This window comes from Bos javanicus, chromosome 28, assembly GCF_032452875.1.
Source record: "Bos javanicus breed banteng chromosome 28, ARS-OSU_banteng_1.0, whole genome shotgun sequence".
Classification (NCBI taxonomy): Eukaryota; Metazoa; Chordata; class Mammalia; order Artiodactyla; family Bovidae; genus Bos; species Bos javanicus.
Window position 1 is genome coordinate 45,844,270 of NC_083895.1, and position 17,485 is coordinate 45,861,754.

General features: G+C 52.6%; 1 protein-coding gene across 1 annotated transcript in view; it reads right to left on the bottom strand.

Moving 5' to 3' along the window:
- Window positions 1-917: 917 nt before the first annotated feature.
- The window catches only part of ALOX5 (arachidonate 5-lipoxygenase), a 46,149-nt gene continuing 29,581 nt past the window's right edge, over window positions 918-17,485 (bottom strand). The window contains exons 6-14 of the mRNA XM_061405725.1: window positions 16,228-16,400; window positions 12,336-12,482; window positions 6,708-6,911; window positions 5,893-5,979; window positions 4,109-4,287; window positions 3,680-3,801; window positions 3,209-3,309; window positions 2,719-2,889; window positions 918-1,619 (exon numbers count right to left, since the gene is read on the bottom strand). Coding sequence (XP_061261709.1) covers window positions 1,440-1,619; window positions 2,719-2,889; window positions 3,209-3,309; window positions 3,680-3,801; window positions 4,109-4,287; window positions 5,893-5,979; window positions 6,708-6,911; window positions 12,336-12,482; window positions 16,228-16,400 — 1,364 coding nt within the window. The 3' untranslated portion in view covers window positions 918-1,439. The remainder of the gene's footprint in view (window positions 1,620-2,718; window positions 2,890-3,208; window positions 3,310-3,679; window positions 3,802-4,108; window positions 4,288-5,892; window positions 5,980-6,707; window positions 6,912-12,335; window positions 12,483-16,227; window positions 16,401-17,485) is intronic.

A 17,485-nucleotide genomic window follows, 5' to 3' on the forward strand; every position in this document is an offset into this window, starting at 1 on the left:
ATAAGCCTGCTGTCCTGAGCTGAGAGCTTCCCTCGGCCCCTCAGCTGTCAGAGAAGCCTCGTCTGGCCTGCCTCGCCAAGCTGCTTCTGGGACCTGAAACGAGAGAAGCAGAGTCCAGGCTCTGTGGGGGCATCTCAGGGTCCCCTCTGCATGAAGTAGGTATCTGGAGGTCCAGTGGTCCAGGGAGCCGAGCCAGGCTCCACTTTGGTTCCCTCGTCCAGCTTCCACCCTTTCACTCAAGACACACAAAGCCAGGGTCTTGGCAGAGGGGAGCTGGCCTCACTGTGTTGCCTGGCACCACCGTTGGGGGGGGGGGCAGGGGGTAGACGGGAAAAAGACAACATAGGTTGTTGCGAGAAAGAGTAGTCTGTTACCCCCATTCTCCTTCTCTCCTGTTGTTAGATGCCCTGTTACAGAACAGTGATGAGAGCAGATGGTAGCTCTTGGTGGGGGTGATTTTTTTAATTCATTTTAAATTGAAGGATAATTGCTTTACAGAGTTGTGTTGGTTTCTGCCAAACATCAGCATGAATCAGCCATTGGTATAATTTGTCCCCTCCCTCTTGAACCTCCCTCTGGCGGGGGTGATTTTGTGGATTGGTTGGTTCATAGCAACAAAAACTTGGTAACAATGTCCCTCCTGATTTTTCCTGCAAAACGTTTCTGGTCCATAAAATCTAGTCACCTGAGAGCCCTGGTCCTGGGGCTCCTTCCACAGACATAGGAACTGTCCTGAAGGAAGTGTGTTCTGAAGGAAGCGTAGGAACATTGTGGGCAAAGAAGAGAGAAAAGTACCTTTTGTCCAAATGGAATGGGGGCAGCTTTTGCCTAGATGGGATCACAAAGATTATGGCTTTTTTTGTGTGGGGAGGGGATGTGAGCTGTTTGGGGTGATTGGAACATAGCATGTTGGAGACTTGTTTTGAGCAAACTCCTTTATTTTTATGACAACCAGTTCTTAATTCTTTCGACAAGAATTTATCTGGATACCTACTGTATGCAAGAGATTGGACTAAGCATAAATATAACAGAAGATCATCTTCCCATTTCTCAGCAAGAACATCCATTAGTCGTCTTGCTCTTCTGGGCTGCCTACCGTGAAGCGCTGAGCTGGGTGTAAGGACTGGAAGGGGCACAGTCCTGTTCTGTGTAGGAAAGGTCCCTGCAGTCTTTACACACACTGATCAAAGTATGGCATTTGCTAAAGACTGAGGAACAAACAGGAAAATGCTCCAAAGCTGAGCTACATTGTGGTCCAATCTGGGGAGTGTTTGGTTTGAAGCCAGGAGCCTGGGTCCCTCAGGCCACTTCCCAGGAATCTGAAGGCCCACCCCTTGGTGCCCCCAGGAGCCTGCCCAACCAGGCAGGCTGCAGTCTGGGGGCCGAGCCCAGCCTCGAGCAGCTGGGCATCCTGCAATGAGACGGGCTCAGGTGGCTTCTCAGATGGCCACGCTATTGGGAATCCGGTCTGGGGACAAGTAGTAATAAGGCAGCTTCTTGTTCTTGTTGCGCTCGGCGATCACGCTGACGATGGAGTCGAGGTTCTTACGGAACCGGGCCATGGCCTCCTTTACGGGCTTCTCGACGAAATGTTCCTCTGGGTACATGCCCAGAAACAGCTGAGAGCCAGACAGACAGAGATAGGTTAACCTGTGATGAGGTGATGTAAATCGACAGGACTCGTCCCACCGCTAGAGCCCAGCCTTTGGGAGTCGGCCTGTGCTCATCACTGCTCCCCGCATCTCCACCCTCTGCCACCTGCTGAGAGCACCCGAGTATGCTCTTGGGCTGGGGCCTCACAGATCAATGCCCCGCTGCAGGGAGGCTATAAGGACTGGTAATGGCTCAGGCAGATGTGGAGGCTGGGGTGGTCCTGGCTGTGGTGGGCATGTGGCCCAGTCCCCAGGCACGCTCCCGCCTGGTGTTGGGGCCACGGGGGCACAGGGCCAGTCTGACCTTCTCTGCAGCCCAGGTCAGCCACAGCCAGGCCCATTTGCACATTCACACCAATGTCTTCAAATTGAACCTAGGTGTATCTTTTAGAAACAAAATCCGAGAATGTTAAAATTGAAAAGTTTCATAGCCAGGGCTGGGCAGGGTGGGAGAAATGTTCTGCACTGTTGACGGGATGTTGGATTCAGCTTGTGGAGGGCCATTCAGTCTCAACAGTCTTTGACCAAGAAATTCCTCTACAAGGCATGTACTGGTTCTGTTGAACACCTGTGCTGAGACCTATGTGTGAAGATGTTAGGGGCCGACACAAAGGTCCCCAAGCAACACACGGCCAACAAATGCTGGTGGGTCTGGGGCCAGTCCAATCGGCCAGTCATTCTGGGTGGCACCGGGCTAACACCGGGGGTGGCGTCTGAGAGCCAGCTTTGGGCCTTTGGAATTAGGTTCAACAGGTTGTATGAGTATGTCTCAAAAGATACCCAGGAAACTCAGCCCTCACCTGTGGGGTGCCAGGGAGAAACCCACATGGAAGAGCTTTGCCAACAGTGGGAACAGGTTGGGTGTGCCCTTGTGGGGAGCATCACAGTGGAGCAGTGACCCCTGCTCTCCTGCCCCACCCCACTCTGAGCTCCATCCAGACTCTGGCCTGAGGACCTCACAGGTCCCTCCAGCCTTGCAAGTCAGGGTTCCTGGCCGGCAGGGGTCCAGCCTGAGCCCTGAATCATAAAACCCTGGGACTGAGGAAGGCGTTAAACCCGGCCTCACCTCATTGTCCTGGAACTGGCTCAGAGCCCATACTGCGCCCAGATGCCAGCAGGAGCGGCCGCGGTCAGGCAGCGTTTCCACAATCTGCTCGATGGTGACCACACCCTTGGCCGTCGGCGGCGGGGCTCGCATGGTCGGGGGTGCGTTGGGGATCCAGGAGCACCAGTCATACTGCCGGGACAGCCACCGACCCAGCTGGGTGCCCCTGTGGCGAGTGCAGCCTCACCCACCTTTGCCTCCCATGCCACCTCCCCGAGCCCCCTCCTCCAACTCCAGCGGGGCTGGGGAAGCCCCCTCCCTCATACTGGCATCCGGTGCTTAGCACAGAACAGAACTCCACTGGCCACTGGGAACACCAGACTCCTGGCCCCTCCGCCCCTCCACCCCCGCTCCTGTGGAGGAAGTGGGGCGGCCCACCCAGGGCCCTCAGAAGCAGCCAAGTTGGCCCTGGCCATCTCCCACCCAGAGGGCTTGCCCCGTCCTTGCCCACCTGGCCGAAGTTCACCGCCGCATGCTGGGCTGAGGCCGTGAAGATCACCACGGTCAGGTACTCACACAGCTTCTCCTTGGTCTTGATGGACTTGGGGAAGCCTAAGGGAGAGCCCTGGGCTGGCTGAGGCCCCACCCCCAGGAAGGGCCACTCAACCAGCAGACACCCACTCCACCCATACAGGTCCCTGGGTGCCCGCACACCAGTGTTGGGAGGGCCTGGGCATGAGCAAGACGCACTGGGAGAGCACGGCTGCTTGGCCCAGTGTTCCAGTTGCTTTTCCTCCCTTTCCTGGCTCTTGGAGAGCCCCTGGGATATCCCCATGGCACACACTGAAGGGCAGGGGTCCCCTGGGAGCTGTGGGCTCAGCACCAGGTGCTAAGATGGAGGCCAACGGCCAGCATCACCTACAGCAATTCAGTGGCACAGGGGAGAGAGAGGAGAGGCCGCGGCACGGAGCGCAGTCCCCACCTGAGGCCTTCCTGCCCCGCATGCCGTACATATAAACGTCCTTCACGAAGTCCTGTAGCTCCTGGTCCTCCTCCACCACCTGGTCGCCCTCGTAGTAGATGCCCACCACCTCGGCCACGAACCTGGCTCAGAAGGAGAGGCCCAACCAAGAGTGGGTGACCAGCCAGGGTCTGCAGAACTGGCCCCTTGGCCCCATCCATGACCCCGTCACTTCCTGGATGTCTGGATTCAGGTCACACTCTCCCCCAACCCCGTCCAACCTGGCACAGCCCCGTTCCCCCAGCACTGCCCCGACAATGGAGCCAGGCCCCCCGGCCCACTGAGTCAGCGGTCCAGCACCCCCGTCGTGACCGTCCGAGCCCCGCCCACTCCTCCTGCAGCCCCTCAGCTCCCGCTGCCCAGAGCTGACCCCCCAGGCCTGGAGCTCACGTCTTGATGGCCTCCCACACCAGGAGCCCGTCGTCCCGGTAGAAGTAGTAGGGAATGTCTTCCGCGTTGTCCATGCCCCGGGCCTTGATGGCCTCAGGGAAGCACAGGGAAGTGTAGGTCAGGTCCTGCATGGCCCTCTGCACCATCTGCACATGCCCACCGCCCCCGGTGGCGTTGGCCTTGAGCAGGAGGGGAGGAAGCGCTGTGAGCCAAGGCCAGTTCCTCCAGGGCCAAAGCTCAGCATGAGAAACTGAAAGGGCAGGGAGATGTCCGGGCCCACCAGAGCAAACCCATGTCCAGCGAGGTAGAGTTGGAGGGACATTTAACTCGGAGCATGCCCAGGGCAGCCCCAGGAGGAGGTTATGGGGAGGAGCCTCGTCCTGATCCAAATATGAGGGGCTGAGATGCAGGAGGGAGGGGTGAGCCCCCTACCCGAGTGGTGCAGTGAGGACGGCAGGCAGAGTGGAATCCAGGCCAGAGCAGCCCCTGCACCAGGCCTGCCCTCGTTCTGAGCACAGGCTGCCCAGGGCCGAGCATTGCTCTCAGAGACCCGATCTTTGAGCATAAGACAGGGGCATACACTGGACCCCAGGACACACACCACTCTGCCGAGAGCCTCTTGTGTGCCTAGTGAGGGCTGCTGGTCGTCATCCCAGCTGCAGATATGCCGGTACACATGCCTGCAGGCAGGCATACACGTGGCTGAGTGCTCAGGGCACAGAATCTTCCGAGGAGAACTTGGGGGCTGGGACCAGACACTGGTCCACGGTGGGCGTGTGACCCGAGCAGGACCAGCAGAGTTGCTGCCCGGTATTTTCTATTTGCGTGGAAGGTGATGTCACGTGTGCGACTGTAAGCTTGGAGCTTGCTGTGATGTCCCCGCTCCCACTGGGGGAAGCCTGTCTGCAAAGCCCATCTCAGAGAGTGAGGCCCACACAGTTTAAAGAGAGGCAGAGTGCCAGCCAATGGGCTTGTACCCTGGGGACACTGAGTCCCGGGCCCCGTGTATGAGGCACCCTAGAGGGCAGGGGGCGCCTGGGGGCTTCGGGCCCAGCACCAGGTACTGAGGTGGAGGCCACGGGCCAGGTTGCCCAAGGGAACTTGGAGCAGGAGCTGAAGCACCCGGACGTGTCCAGGTGTGTGAGATGACACAGTCCCACTCCAGCTGTAGCGGCCTGAGATGAGTTTTGTCATTTTCCACCCAAACGGTGACCCTTGGGATGGTCTGCTGGCTTACTAACTGGAGGTGGGAAAGGAACAAGGTGGGGGGGTAAGGCTGTGGGAGGCTCCAGGCTCAGTAAGCCTCCAGAGGGGTCACAGCAAGGGGTATTGCCTGAGAGGACGTGGTGGGCGGGTGGGGACACAAGGCCCCACTGAAGGGAAGAGTGGGCTGGGAGTGCCCATGGCCTGGAGGGGAGGAAGGGTGGGAGGCTGTGCTCGGAGTGATGGGCGGCAGAGTGGGTGGGGAGATGCAGGAACCTAGTGTGGGCGGCGTGGGCAGGCAGGCAGGGTTTACACCCAGATGCCAGGGGGAGGGGAGGGGAGGGGTAGGAGGAGGTGACAAGAACACTGTGGTGAAGAGGAAGACAGGGTGGACGGAAGGGGCGGATGCCAGCCAGAGAACATGGGGGCTTCACTCGAGCGCACCCAGCCTCCCACCTTTCCAGGTCTCCACCCAGGTGGTGCCTAGGGGGCTGGTCTCCGGAGAGGAAAGCTGGGCCTCAGGTCGGGTGGGGGCTGCCGAGGCTCTTCGGGCACTGGGCTGGGCGGGAGGAGGCCCTCACCTTGTCAAAGAGGCCGTACTCGCAGATGAGCTGCTCCCGGGCCTTGGTGTTGATGGCGATGGTGAACCGCACGTGTGCCACCAGGAGCTGGCGCAGCCACAGGGGCGGACCTCAGAGGGGGCCGGGGCAGGGGCTCCCGACCCGGTCTGTGCCTCCTCGGGCTCCCCAGGCCCCCAGCCCCACCCCACCCCAGTGCTCTGTGGAGGAGCGATGCCAAGGGGCACGGAGGAAGAGAAGCTGGCGTGTCGACCTGCACTGCCGCGAGCTGCTGGCTCGGCAGCCTGGGGACGGCCGCTCTAATGCTCAGCAAGAATGATCGTGACGAAAATGACCATCGTCAGCGCTTACGCAGAGCGTAACTGTGCGCTGGGCACTCTGAAATTCTCCGACTGTGTCCACTGTTTCAACCCTGACAGCGATCCTAGGGGGCAGGTGTACTATCTGATCTCGGTGTTACAGATGGGAAATGGAGGTGATCTCAGCCCGCAGCCACGCCAGCAGCCAGTGTCCGCAGGATTCAGGAGAGAGAAGGGCAGTGACCGTGGGGCTGCCCGCGGGGACCAGGCAGAGCGACACTGAACTCATTCGTCTCTTCAAACTCTGCTCCCTCCCCCAAGGCTAGCCAGAGCCAGGGAAGGCCCAGGCCCTGGCCCCGGCCTGATGTCCCAGGGCCCAGCAGGCTCTGAGCTGCTCTCTCCCTGGGGCTGCCTCCCCTCCTCCCCAGCCTCTCCCAGCCACAGTCCTGCGGGGATGTCGGTACCCCTCCTCCCTTCCTTCTGTCCTCTCCCCCCAGGTGAGGCAGGAGCTTGTTGTACCTTGAAAATGGGGTGCACGGCAGGCAGCTGGCGGTACATGGCGATGCCAAACACCTCAGACACCAGATGTGTGCGCAGAAGGTGGGTGATGGTCTGGTGGACGTGGAAGTCGCTGGAGCGCACCCAGATCTTGGCCAGGAGCCAGTCATACTTTGCATCCGAAGGGAGAAAAATGGGATTCTCTTCTCCCGGCACCTGGTTGAGCTGATACGTTACAGAAAGAGAAGGCATTGCAATATTTTGCTCCAGGCTGTAACTGTAGGAGAGCCTGGCCTCTCAGGAAATTACAGGAGAATCCAAATTTCTTCAACAGAGACTTTGAATCATGAGAGGATCACGGAGGAGGGCAGAGGCCCCAGATTTGTAACAATTTCTCCTCCCGGCTGCATCATTTACTACCTGTGGGACCCTGGACAACTTAGCCCTTATGAACTCCAGCTTCCCTGTCGTTAACAAGGGCACGGGGTCTACTAGCCTGGCAGTTACCAGGGGAAGCGAATGGAAGGGGCGAAGGCAGCACGGGGTGAGCCGTGGCGTGTGGAGGTGTGGGCGGTGGCCCTCCACCCGCTCCCCATCTCTCCCCTCTCTCCTGGTCCCACCCACTGCTCTGTAGCTGCTCTCTGGTCTCCTGATTTTTCCTTCCTCGGCTCTCCCCTTACATGCTGCTGCTCCCCAGACTCTGTCTGGCTGCTTCTGAATCCCCTTCTTGCCCTTGATTGATTAGACTGGTGGGGAGTGGGGGACAGCGGGGGGGACACGAACTCTGGAGCCAGATGACCTGGCTCCAATCTCTGTTCTGCCGCTGACTGTGTGCCCTGGGACCTCGGTCCCCTTATCTGCTTAAAATGATCAGTAGGTGGACTGCCTGTCTACTCAGAGGGCTGTAGTGACAATTATGTAAATAAAGGCAGGCTTTCTGTTCTGAAACCCTGATGGCCAAATGTTTCAGAATCCAGGATTTTTAGGATTTTAGCAGCGTGTACACACAATTATGTGACAACTGTCTTCCTCACCCTGGGTCTGCAGCAACACAATATTTTACACTCAAACATGCTAATATTTCTGCTTGAAACATACACCTTTCACACTGAGTGGGAGAAAGCCTCTGAAGTATTCCCTTCTATCAGGAAGATCCCCCTGGAGGAGGAAATGGCAACCCACTCCAGTATTCTTGCCTGGAGAATTCCATGGACAGAGGAGCCTGGTGGGCTAGTCCACAGAGTCGCAAAGGGTCAGACACGACTGAGCGATCGAGCATGTGTGCACATTGGTTCAGAGCAAGCTTTGCTGCCAATGAATCTGCTACAGATTTTTTGAGAATCTAAGAGTTTTAGATTTCAGAATTGGGAGTAAGGGATTGTGGACTGTGCGGGTAAACCCTTGGGTAAACTTGGCATGTGGTTAACATCTGGCAAAACCAGCTGCTATCACGCCCCTGGCGCCCAGTGCCTGGTTCAAGACTGACTCAAAGTGCTGTTTGCTGAGTGCTTGTGTGCTGTGCCCTTGGGGGCCCTGTGGAGCCTCCCTCCTTCACAGACTCACACTTGGTCCTGGCCTCGGCGTGGCTTCCTGCTGCTTGCGTAACATCTCCCACAGCGCTGCAGTGGCATGATACCCTGAGAAAGCACCTGCAGCCAGGAATGGGGAGACAGGAAGCTCTGGCCCTGCCTGTCCCTTCCCCAAACTGCACCCCTCTCCTCCTCCATCATCCTCGGTGGAGACAAGAATCCGGGAGCATCTCAGGACTGGCATGGCTCCTGACCGCCATAGTCCTCCCTGGCAACCACAGCTAAGAGCTCATCTCACAGCTTCACCTGCTCAGGCCCTACTGGTGGTTTTTTTTTTTTTTTAATTGAAGAATAACTGCTTTACAGAATTTTGCTGTTTTCTGTCAAACCTCAACATGAATCAGCCATAGGTATACATACATCCCCTTTTGAACCTCCCTCCCATCTCCCTCCCCATCCCACCCCTCTAGGTTGATACAGAGACCCTGTTTGAGTTTCCTGAGCCCTACAGCAAACTCCCGTTGGCTATCTATTTTACATATGGTAATGTAAGTTTCCATGTTACTCTTTCCATACATCTCGCCCTCTCCTCCCCTCTCCATGTCCATAGGTCTATTCTCTATGTCTGTTTCTCCACGGTTGCCCTGTAAGTAAATTCTTCAGTACCATTTTTCTAGATTCCATATATATGTGTTAGAATATGGTATTTCTCTTTCTGACTCACTTCACTCTGTATAATAGGTTCTAGGTTCATCCACCTCATTAGAACTGACTCAAGTGCATTCCTTTTTATGGCTGAGTAATATTCCATTGTGTACATTTACCACAACTTCTTCATCTATTCATCTGTAGATGAACATCTGGCTTGCTCCCATGCTCTGGCTATTGTGAACAGTGCTGCAGTGAACAACGGGACACACATGTCTTTTTCAAGCCTGGCTTCCTCAGGGTATACGCCTAGGAGTGGGATTGCTGGGTCATATGGTGGTTTTATTCCTAGCTTTTTAAGGAATCCACATACTGACTTCCATAGTGGCTGTATCAATTTACATTCCCACCAACAGTGTAAGAGTGTTCCCTTTTCTCCACACCTTTCCAGCATTTACTGTTTGTAGTCTTTTTGATGAGGGCCACTGTGAGCAGTGTGAGGTCATTGTAGTTTTGATTTGCATTTCTCTAGTAATGAGCAATGTTTAGCATCTTTTCATGTGTTAGCCATCTGTATGTCTTCTTTGGAGAAATGTCTGTTTAGGTCTTTCCCCCACTTTTTGATTGGGTTGTTTGTTTTTCTGGTATTGAGTTGTATGAGCTGCTTGTATATTTTGGAGATTAATCTTTGTCAATTGTTTCATTTGCTATTATTTTCTCCCATTCTGAGGGTTGTCTTTTCACCTTGCTTACAGTTTCCTTTGCTGTACAAAAGCTTTTAACTTTAATTAGGTCCCACTTGTTTACTTTTGTTTTTATTTCCATGACTCTAGGAGGTGGGTCATAAAGGATCTTGCTTTGATTTATGTCATCGAGTGTTCTGCCTATGGTTTCCTCTAAGAGTTTTGTAGTTTCTGGTCTTACATTTAGGTCTTTAATCCATTTTGAGTTTATCTTTGTGTGTGGTGTTAGGAAGTGTTCTAATTTCATTCTTTTACATGTAGCTATCCCATTTTCCCAGCACCATTTATTGAAGAGGCTGTCTTTGCCCCATAGTATAGTCTTGCCTCCTTTGTCAAAACTAAGGTACCCATAGGTTCATGGGGTTATTTCTGGGCTTTCTATCTTGTTCCATTGGCCTATATTTCTGTTATTGTGCCAGTACCATACTGTCTTGATGACTGTAGCTTTGTAGTATAACCTGAAGTCAGGAAGCTCAATTCCTCCAGCTCCATTCTTCTTTCTCAAGACTGCTTTGGCTATTTAGGGTCTTTTTTGTTTCCATATGAATTGTGAATTTTTTTGTTCTAGTTCTGTGAAAAATGCCATTAGTATTTTGATAGGGATCAAGTTAAATCTGTAGATTGCAGTTGGTAGTATAGTCATTTTAACAATATTGATCCTTCCTACCCAGGAACGTGGAATATCTCTCCATCTGTTTATGTCATCTTTGATTTCTTTCATTCAGTTCAGTTCAGTCACTCAGTCGTGTCCGACTCTTTGCGACCCCATGAATCGCAGCACGCCAGGCCTCCCTGTCCATCACCAACTCCCAGAGTTCACTCAAACTCATGTCCATCGAGTCGGTGATGTCATCCAGCCATCTCATCCTCTGTCGTCCCCTTCTCCTCCTGCCCCCAATCCCTCCCAGCATCAGAGTCTTTTCCAATGAGTCAACTCTTCACATCAGGTGGCCAAAGTACTGGAGTTTCAGCTTTAGCATCAGTCCTTCCAATGAACACCCAGGACTGATCTCCTTTAGGATGGACTGGTTGGATCTCCTTACAGTCCAAGGGACTCTTAAGAGTCTTCTCCAATACCACAGTTCAAAAGCATCAATTCTTTGGTGCTCAGCTTTCTTCACAGTCCAACTCTCACATCCATACATGACCAATGGAAAAACCATAGCCTTGACTAGATGGACCTTTGTTGGCAAAGTAATGTCTTTGCTTCTTAATATGCTATCTAGGTTGGTCATAACTTTCCTTCCAAGAAGTAAGCGTCTTTTAGTTTCATGGCTGCAATCACCATCTGCAGTGATTTTGGAGCCCCCAAAATAAAGTCTGACACTGTTTCCCCATCTATTTGCCATGAAGTAGTGGGACCAGATGCCATGATCTTAGTTTTCTGAACGTTGAGCTTTAGGCCAACTTTTTCACTCTCCTCTTTCACTTTCATCAAGAGGCTTTTTAGTTCCTCTTCACTTTCTGCCATAACGGTGGTATCATCTGCATATTTTTCCTGGCAATCTTGATTCCAGCTTGTGCTTCTTCCAGCTCAGCATTTCTCATGATGTTCTCTGCATAGAAGTTAAATAAGCAGGGTGACAATATACAGCCTTGACGTACTCCTTTTCCTATTTGGAACCAGTCTGTTGTTCGTTGTCCAGTTCTAACTGTTGCTTCCTGGCCTGCATACAGGTTTCTCCAGAGGCAGATCAGGTGGTCTGGTATTCCCATCTCCTGAAGAATTTTCCACAGTTTATTGTGATCCACACAGTCAAAGGCTTTGGCATAGTCAATAAAGCAGAAATAGATGTTTTTCTGGAACTCTTTTGCTTTTTCCATGATCCAGAGGATGTTGGCAATTTGACCTCTGGTTCCTCTGCCTTTTCTAAAACCAGCTTGAACATCAGGAAGTTCATGGTTCACGTATTGCTGAAGCCTGGCTTGGAGAATTTTGAGCATTACTTTGCTAGCGTGAGATGAGTGCAATTGTGCGATAGTTTGAGCATTCTTTGGCATTGCTTTTCTTTGGGACTGGAATGAAAACGACCTTTTCCAGTCCTGTGGCCACTGCTGAGTTTTCCAAATTTGCTGGCATATTGAGTGTAGCACTTTCACAGCATCATCTTTCAGGATTTGAAATAGCTCAACTGGAATTCCATCACCTCCATAGTGTCTTATAATTTCTGTGTACAGTTCTTTTGTCTCCTTAGGTAAGTTTGTTCCTAGATATTAATTATTTTTGTTGCAATGGTGAATGGGATTGATTCCTTAATTGCTCTTTCTGATTTTTAATTGTTAGTATATAGAAATGCAAGTGATTTCTGTATATTGATTTTGTATCCTGCAACTTTGCTAAATTCACTGATTAGCTCTAGTGGTTTTCTGATACTGTCTTCAGGGTTTTCTATGTCCTACTGGTGTTTTGATTTGGGGCTGGTCAGAATGCTGGAGTGGGGAGCCTGTGCCATCCCAGGGCAGGTCCTCCCCAGAGCCAGGAAGTGCTCAAGGGCATCTTGTGGAGTGGAGCCCTTTCTGCTCACTATGGTCAGCCCTCCCCAGACTGGCAGGAAGCCCTGTGTTCTCGCTTGTCCTGCCCGCCTGGCAGAGCCTTCAGCAGGAGATCCCAGGCAGCGCTGCTGCCTTTCCCTCCTGGAGGTTTGTCGGATCCACCCAGGAAATCATCCCTGAGCCCTGGCTACTGAGGATGGAGCCGCCCAGGATGAGGACTGGGCCGGGCCGCCTACCTGGATGGCAATGGGGACAATCTTGTTGGCCAGATTCTTGTACAGCAAGCAGATGGGCGCGGCCAGGAACTGCAGAGTGCAGGGGTCTGTTTTGTTGGCATCGATGCCATCCAACAGTTTAAAGTCCACAATGAAGATGTTCCCTTGCTGCAGGAGGTAAGAGGAAATACATCCAAATCAGGTTCAGTCTGAGACGGACCCAGGAATCGGGCCCAGTGGGAGGGACAGGAGGTCCAGTCAACATAGTGGAGTTCAGAGCTTAGAGTTCTTGGAGTCCTCTGACTCCAAGGCTGATTGACAGAAGTTTTCATAGGCTGTGGTGGGGCTCAGCAAGGTGAAGAAATGTCAGGGGCTCCTAACACAGTTGCTGTACCTGAGTCTGCCTGACCCTCATGAAAGGTGTTGAAAGACCACCCACGGTGACAAGAAAGAAGACAGAATTTGGATGAAATAAACGAGAGAAGTCCAACGCCAAGAGGGATGCTGCGGGATTCCACTTACAGGAGCTCAGAGCTGGGCACACTCACATGTCAGAGTCAGGACACAGGCTGCCCCTGGGAGGAGAGCTGGAAAGGCAGCAGCAGGGAGGTTCTGAGCTTCAAAAGCGGGCATCCGCCATGCCAGGAGGGGGTCGTCAGGGCTGGCGGACCCTGAGGTCTCCAGGGAGGGTCTTCAGGGGTAAGGAGGTCTACAAGGGCGGGGGTGGGGTCTGCAGGGGTGGCGTGTGTTCTGTGTCCTGCTGAGGTTCTGGCATGGCAGGGCAACTTGGTGCTACCAAGCCATCATTGAGCTTGCTGCCACTCTTGACTCCTGTAGATATCATACTTTAATATAAAACAAAAATGCATGTGGGGAAGGTAGCAAGCTGCCCATCCCAGGTTACACCTGAGTCCCCCACGTGTTAGTCACTCAGCCGTGTCCGACTCTGTGACCCCATGGACTGTAGCCCTCCAGGCTCCTCTGTCCATGGAATTCTCCAGGCAAGAATACTGGAGTAGGTAGCCAATACCTTCTCCAGGGGATTTTCCTGATCCAGGGATCGAACCTGGGGTCTCCTTCATTGCAGGCAGATTCTTTACCATCTGAGCCACCAAGACGGAGCCTAACCTGAGGGTCGTGAGGGCTCCTTTTGCAGGGCCGGGGCCTGCTCAGGACAGAGCTGGAAGAGTCTGGGTGGAGGGCAAGTGGTGCTTCTTCTAAAGCCTCTTGTGTTTTAAGCTAGAAATGGAGGCAGGGGTTGCGATCCGGCTGGGGAAGGCCATCAAGGTATATGCAGTAGAGACCTGTCAACAGGTGCTCAAGTCAGCTGCGTGTCCATAAGCCTGCCAGCAGAGGGCGCGGGGTGACCACAGCGCACAGGCACAGGGCCCTGCGGTTGTCGGACACCAGTATGAGCTCTGAGCATCGGCCTGAGTGGCACTTGGGGCAGGAAGGGGCCAGGGCGGGGGAAAGAGGTAATGGTGCCCTTGGCCAGTCAGGGCAGAGGGAAGGTGGGGACAGGCAGCCTCCAGCAGAGTATGTGATGGTCCCTCGGGACACCTTGGCCAGAAATTGGAGACTCCCAGGCCTGGTGGGTCATGGGACTGGCTGGGCTTCTGAGATGGGCTGGACAAATGGACTTTTAGAGCAGAGCGGCCACCAGTGACCACTGTGCAGAAGAAATGTCTGCCAATCAACTCTTGAGCAGACCAAAGTATTTAACCTGATGTATGAGAGGCTAAAGGGAGACCCTGGGAACCTGGAGGCCTGGGATTTGGGGCTACCTATGGGGCATTTCTCTGTCATTCCAGGCCACCTCCTCTCTCTGGCTGTGATTTCATCCTTCTGAAAAGTGAGGAGTCAACTGTATCTCTCAGTTCTGATATTCTAGGTTCTGTAGAAGATACGGTGGTCTTGCTTGTCTGCTGTCCTCTCCTTTTGCCAGCATTCTTCATTCTCCTGGCTGCAGTGACTGGCTCAGGGAATTGTCTCACAACTCAAACTGGACCCACGACATTTGTTGAAAGTGTCGGGAAATAGGGACTTTTTTTCCTGGGGTTCAGCAGTGTTTGCTAAAATGATGGAAGGTAAGTCTGAAGCCCTTAGCGGTCATATTTACCTCCACATAAGGACACCCTCAGGAAAAAATAAATTCCAACAGCAGCAGAAAATTGATAACTGGAGAAATGATGCTAATGGATCATCTGAATCTTAGACCCAGCTAGTTCAGTCTGCTTTATGCTGTTGCCCCAGCCAAGGCACTTCTTAGACTAAATTGGTTTTAACTTGAAACCACAGAATCCTAATATAAAGTTTAAGAACTAAAACACTCTTGAAGAGTTGTGACAATGACTTGAAAGCAATAGGGGTAGAATTTACCTATTCATATTTCAAAAAAAATAATTGCATAGGTAAAGAAGAAAAAAAATTGGAGTTTTAGTTGGCTACAAATCTATGATCTCTGTAGATCATAAGATGCTGCCAAAGAGAGGTAGCAGAAAAGATTGTGGGGATTGAGAACTACACTGTAGGGGATGGAGCCATGTACACGTAAGAGATGGGGGATGGGGCCATGTATGCATAAGAGATGGGAGATGGAGCCGTGTATGCGTAAGAGATGGGTGGTGCATGTCTAAGGATCCAGTCAACGGTAGCTATTGGATTGCTGCTTCACCCTTGAAGCCACAGCTGAGCACCAAGACCATTACTCACAGGAAAAGTGGCCACTGTGGTGGCAAGGACTCCTGAGTGGAGGCTGATCCCCCTGCTAGGGTGGCTGGCTGCTCAGTCCCTTCCAGTTCTAGGATTCTCTGACTTTCAGGGTTCAGAGCTTCTCTGACTTGAAGCTTGAAATCAGTATCACTGAATCAATGTTACCAGGTCCAGCAATTAAGTCTACAGAGAAGCCCTGCTGTGTGTGCCTCTATGCGTGGAGGTATGTGCTGTCACCTGTCCATGTGACGAGGCAGGAGCCCTGCCTGGGGACCTTACCTGGGCAGGCGGCCCTCTGGAGTTAGGAGGGCAGGGTGTGAGGGCTAGGAGGTCTATCTTCAAATGGCACTGACCATCCCTCTCTTGCCAGGCTCCTAAGATGAGCCGAGCAAGCAACATGGGGTGCCTAGAAGCAGCAGAAAGCCCCCTAGACACCTGAGGGGCGGGTGGCAGGAGGCCTGCTCATCCTGGCTCTAGTGGGAAGGGGCCAGCTGACGAGAGACTAAGGGCCATTCCCAGAGCCTCAAGCTCCCGACATGGAGGTGGCTGACACCAAGTCCCACCAGAGGAGGAGGTTTGGACCCTTCCTGTCTCAAAACTAGATGAGTCTTGGAACTGGAGACAGCTGGTCCTGCAGATGAGGGCCAAGAAGAGGGGTGGGAAGAGGGCGAGGACCGGAGCAGACCAACACTTCTAATTAAAAAGCCAGAGTCCCAGCGGTTTTCTCCGGTTGTTATGGTTTTGTTTTGTCCTGATGTAACATTAGCTTTTTCTCCAGTTTCTTTACCTTTGCAAGGTGGGTAACAATTGATGGTTCTGCATGTAAAGCACCTCTCACAATACTTGACCCATAACAGGCCCTTTGTTAGAGGGAGCTCTTTTAATTATGATGGTGCTACTGAAAACATTGATCTTATGCTCTCAGACCTGAGCATCGTGGAGAAATGTTACTCTCAATTCCCTCACCTATGTTGGACAAGACCATTTTCATAAATGCTCAGGAAAAGGAAGAGCCCACTTCACCAAAGGCAGCCAAGCTGACCATCAACAAGAGCCTGGAGATAGTGGCCCAGAGGCCAGCAAGCATGGGCCAGCAGGAAGTGGTTTCTGACTGACTGAGTGTGACCTGGCCATCTGAGCTGCCTCTGGCCCGGGCCACTGTCTCCAGCCGACCAGGTCCTACTTCGAGACCAGGTCCTACCTCGATCTCCTGCTCCAGGGTGAGCTGCCGCTCCAGGCTGCACTCCACCATCTCTGTGGTCACCGGCAGATTGTCTGGCAGCTTCAGACAGCGCTGGATCATCACAGGGTTGCAGCCGTTCAGGAACTGGTAGCCAAACATGCGGTCTTCCTGCCAGTGATTCATGACCCGCTCTGTGAGGAGAGAACTGCAGCTCAGCCTGAGCTCTGAGCCAGGCTGAGGTCGTCCTGATGCAGACCAAGGGCCAGAGTCCCAGCTGGTACTCTCTTCCAGGTGTTCACTGGACAGCCCACCATGCCAAACTTCTTGACCACTCAGTCAGGCCAGGGCACCACCCCATCCTCCCTGAGCTAGCCTTTAGTGGCTCAGAAGCAACAAAAATAGACAAATGAGACTGTATCAAATTAAAAAGCTTCTGCATGCAAAGGAAACAACAGAGTGAAAAGTCAACCTACAGAACAGGAGAAAAGGTTTGCAAACCATATATCCTATAGGGGCTACTCTTCAAAATATATAAGGAATTCCTACGGCTCAATAGCAAAACACCAATAACCTGATTAAAAGGGGGCAAAGGATTTGAACAGACATTTCTCTGAAAAAGGTATAGAGATAGCCAGCAGGCATATGACAAAATGCTCAACATTACTAATCATCAGCAAAATGCAAATCAAACCCCCATGAGCTGCCACCTCACACCTGTCAGGACACTATTATTATCACTTTTTAAAGGCAAGTACTGGTGAGGCCGTGGAGGAGATGGAGCCCTTGTGCAGAGTTGGTGGGAAGGCAGGATGCACAGCTGTCATGAGGAACAGTGTGGAGCTTCCTCAAAAAGGTCAAAATAGAATGACCACGTGACCCAGCAATCCTAGCTCTGGTTATTCATCCTAAAGAATTGAAATCAGGATCTTGAAGAGATATCTGCATCCCCATGTTCATTGCAGCACAATCCGTAACAGCCAATATGTGGAAACCATGTACATGCTCATTTACAGAGGGATGAAGAAAATGTGGTGTATATATCCAATGGAATACTATTCAGCATTAAAAAGAAGTATATGTGCAGTATATCACAGCATAGATGAACCTGGAGGACATTACGCTCAATGAAAAGAGCCAGTCACCAAAGGACAAATACTGCATGATTCTACTTACAGGAAAAGTCGAAATTAGTCACACTCATAGAATCAAAGAGCAGCATAGGGACTTCCCTGGCAGTCCAGTGATTAAGATTTTGCCTTCCAGTGCGGGGAGGGGG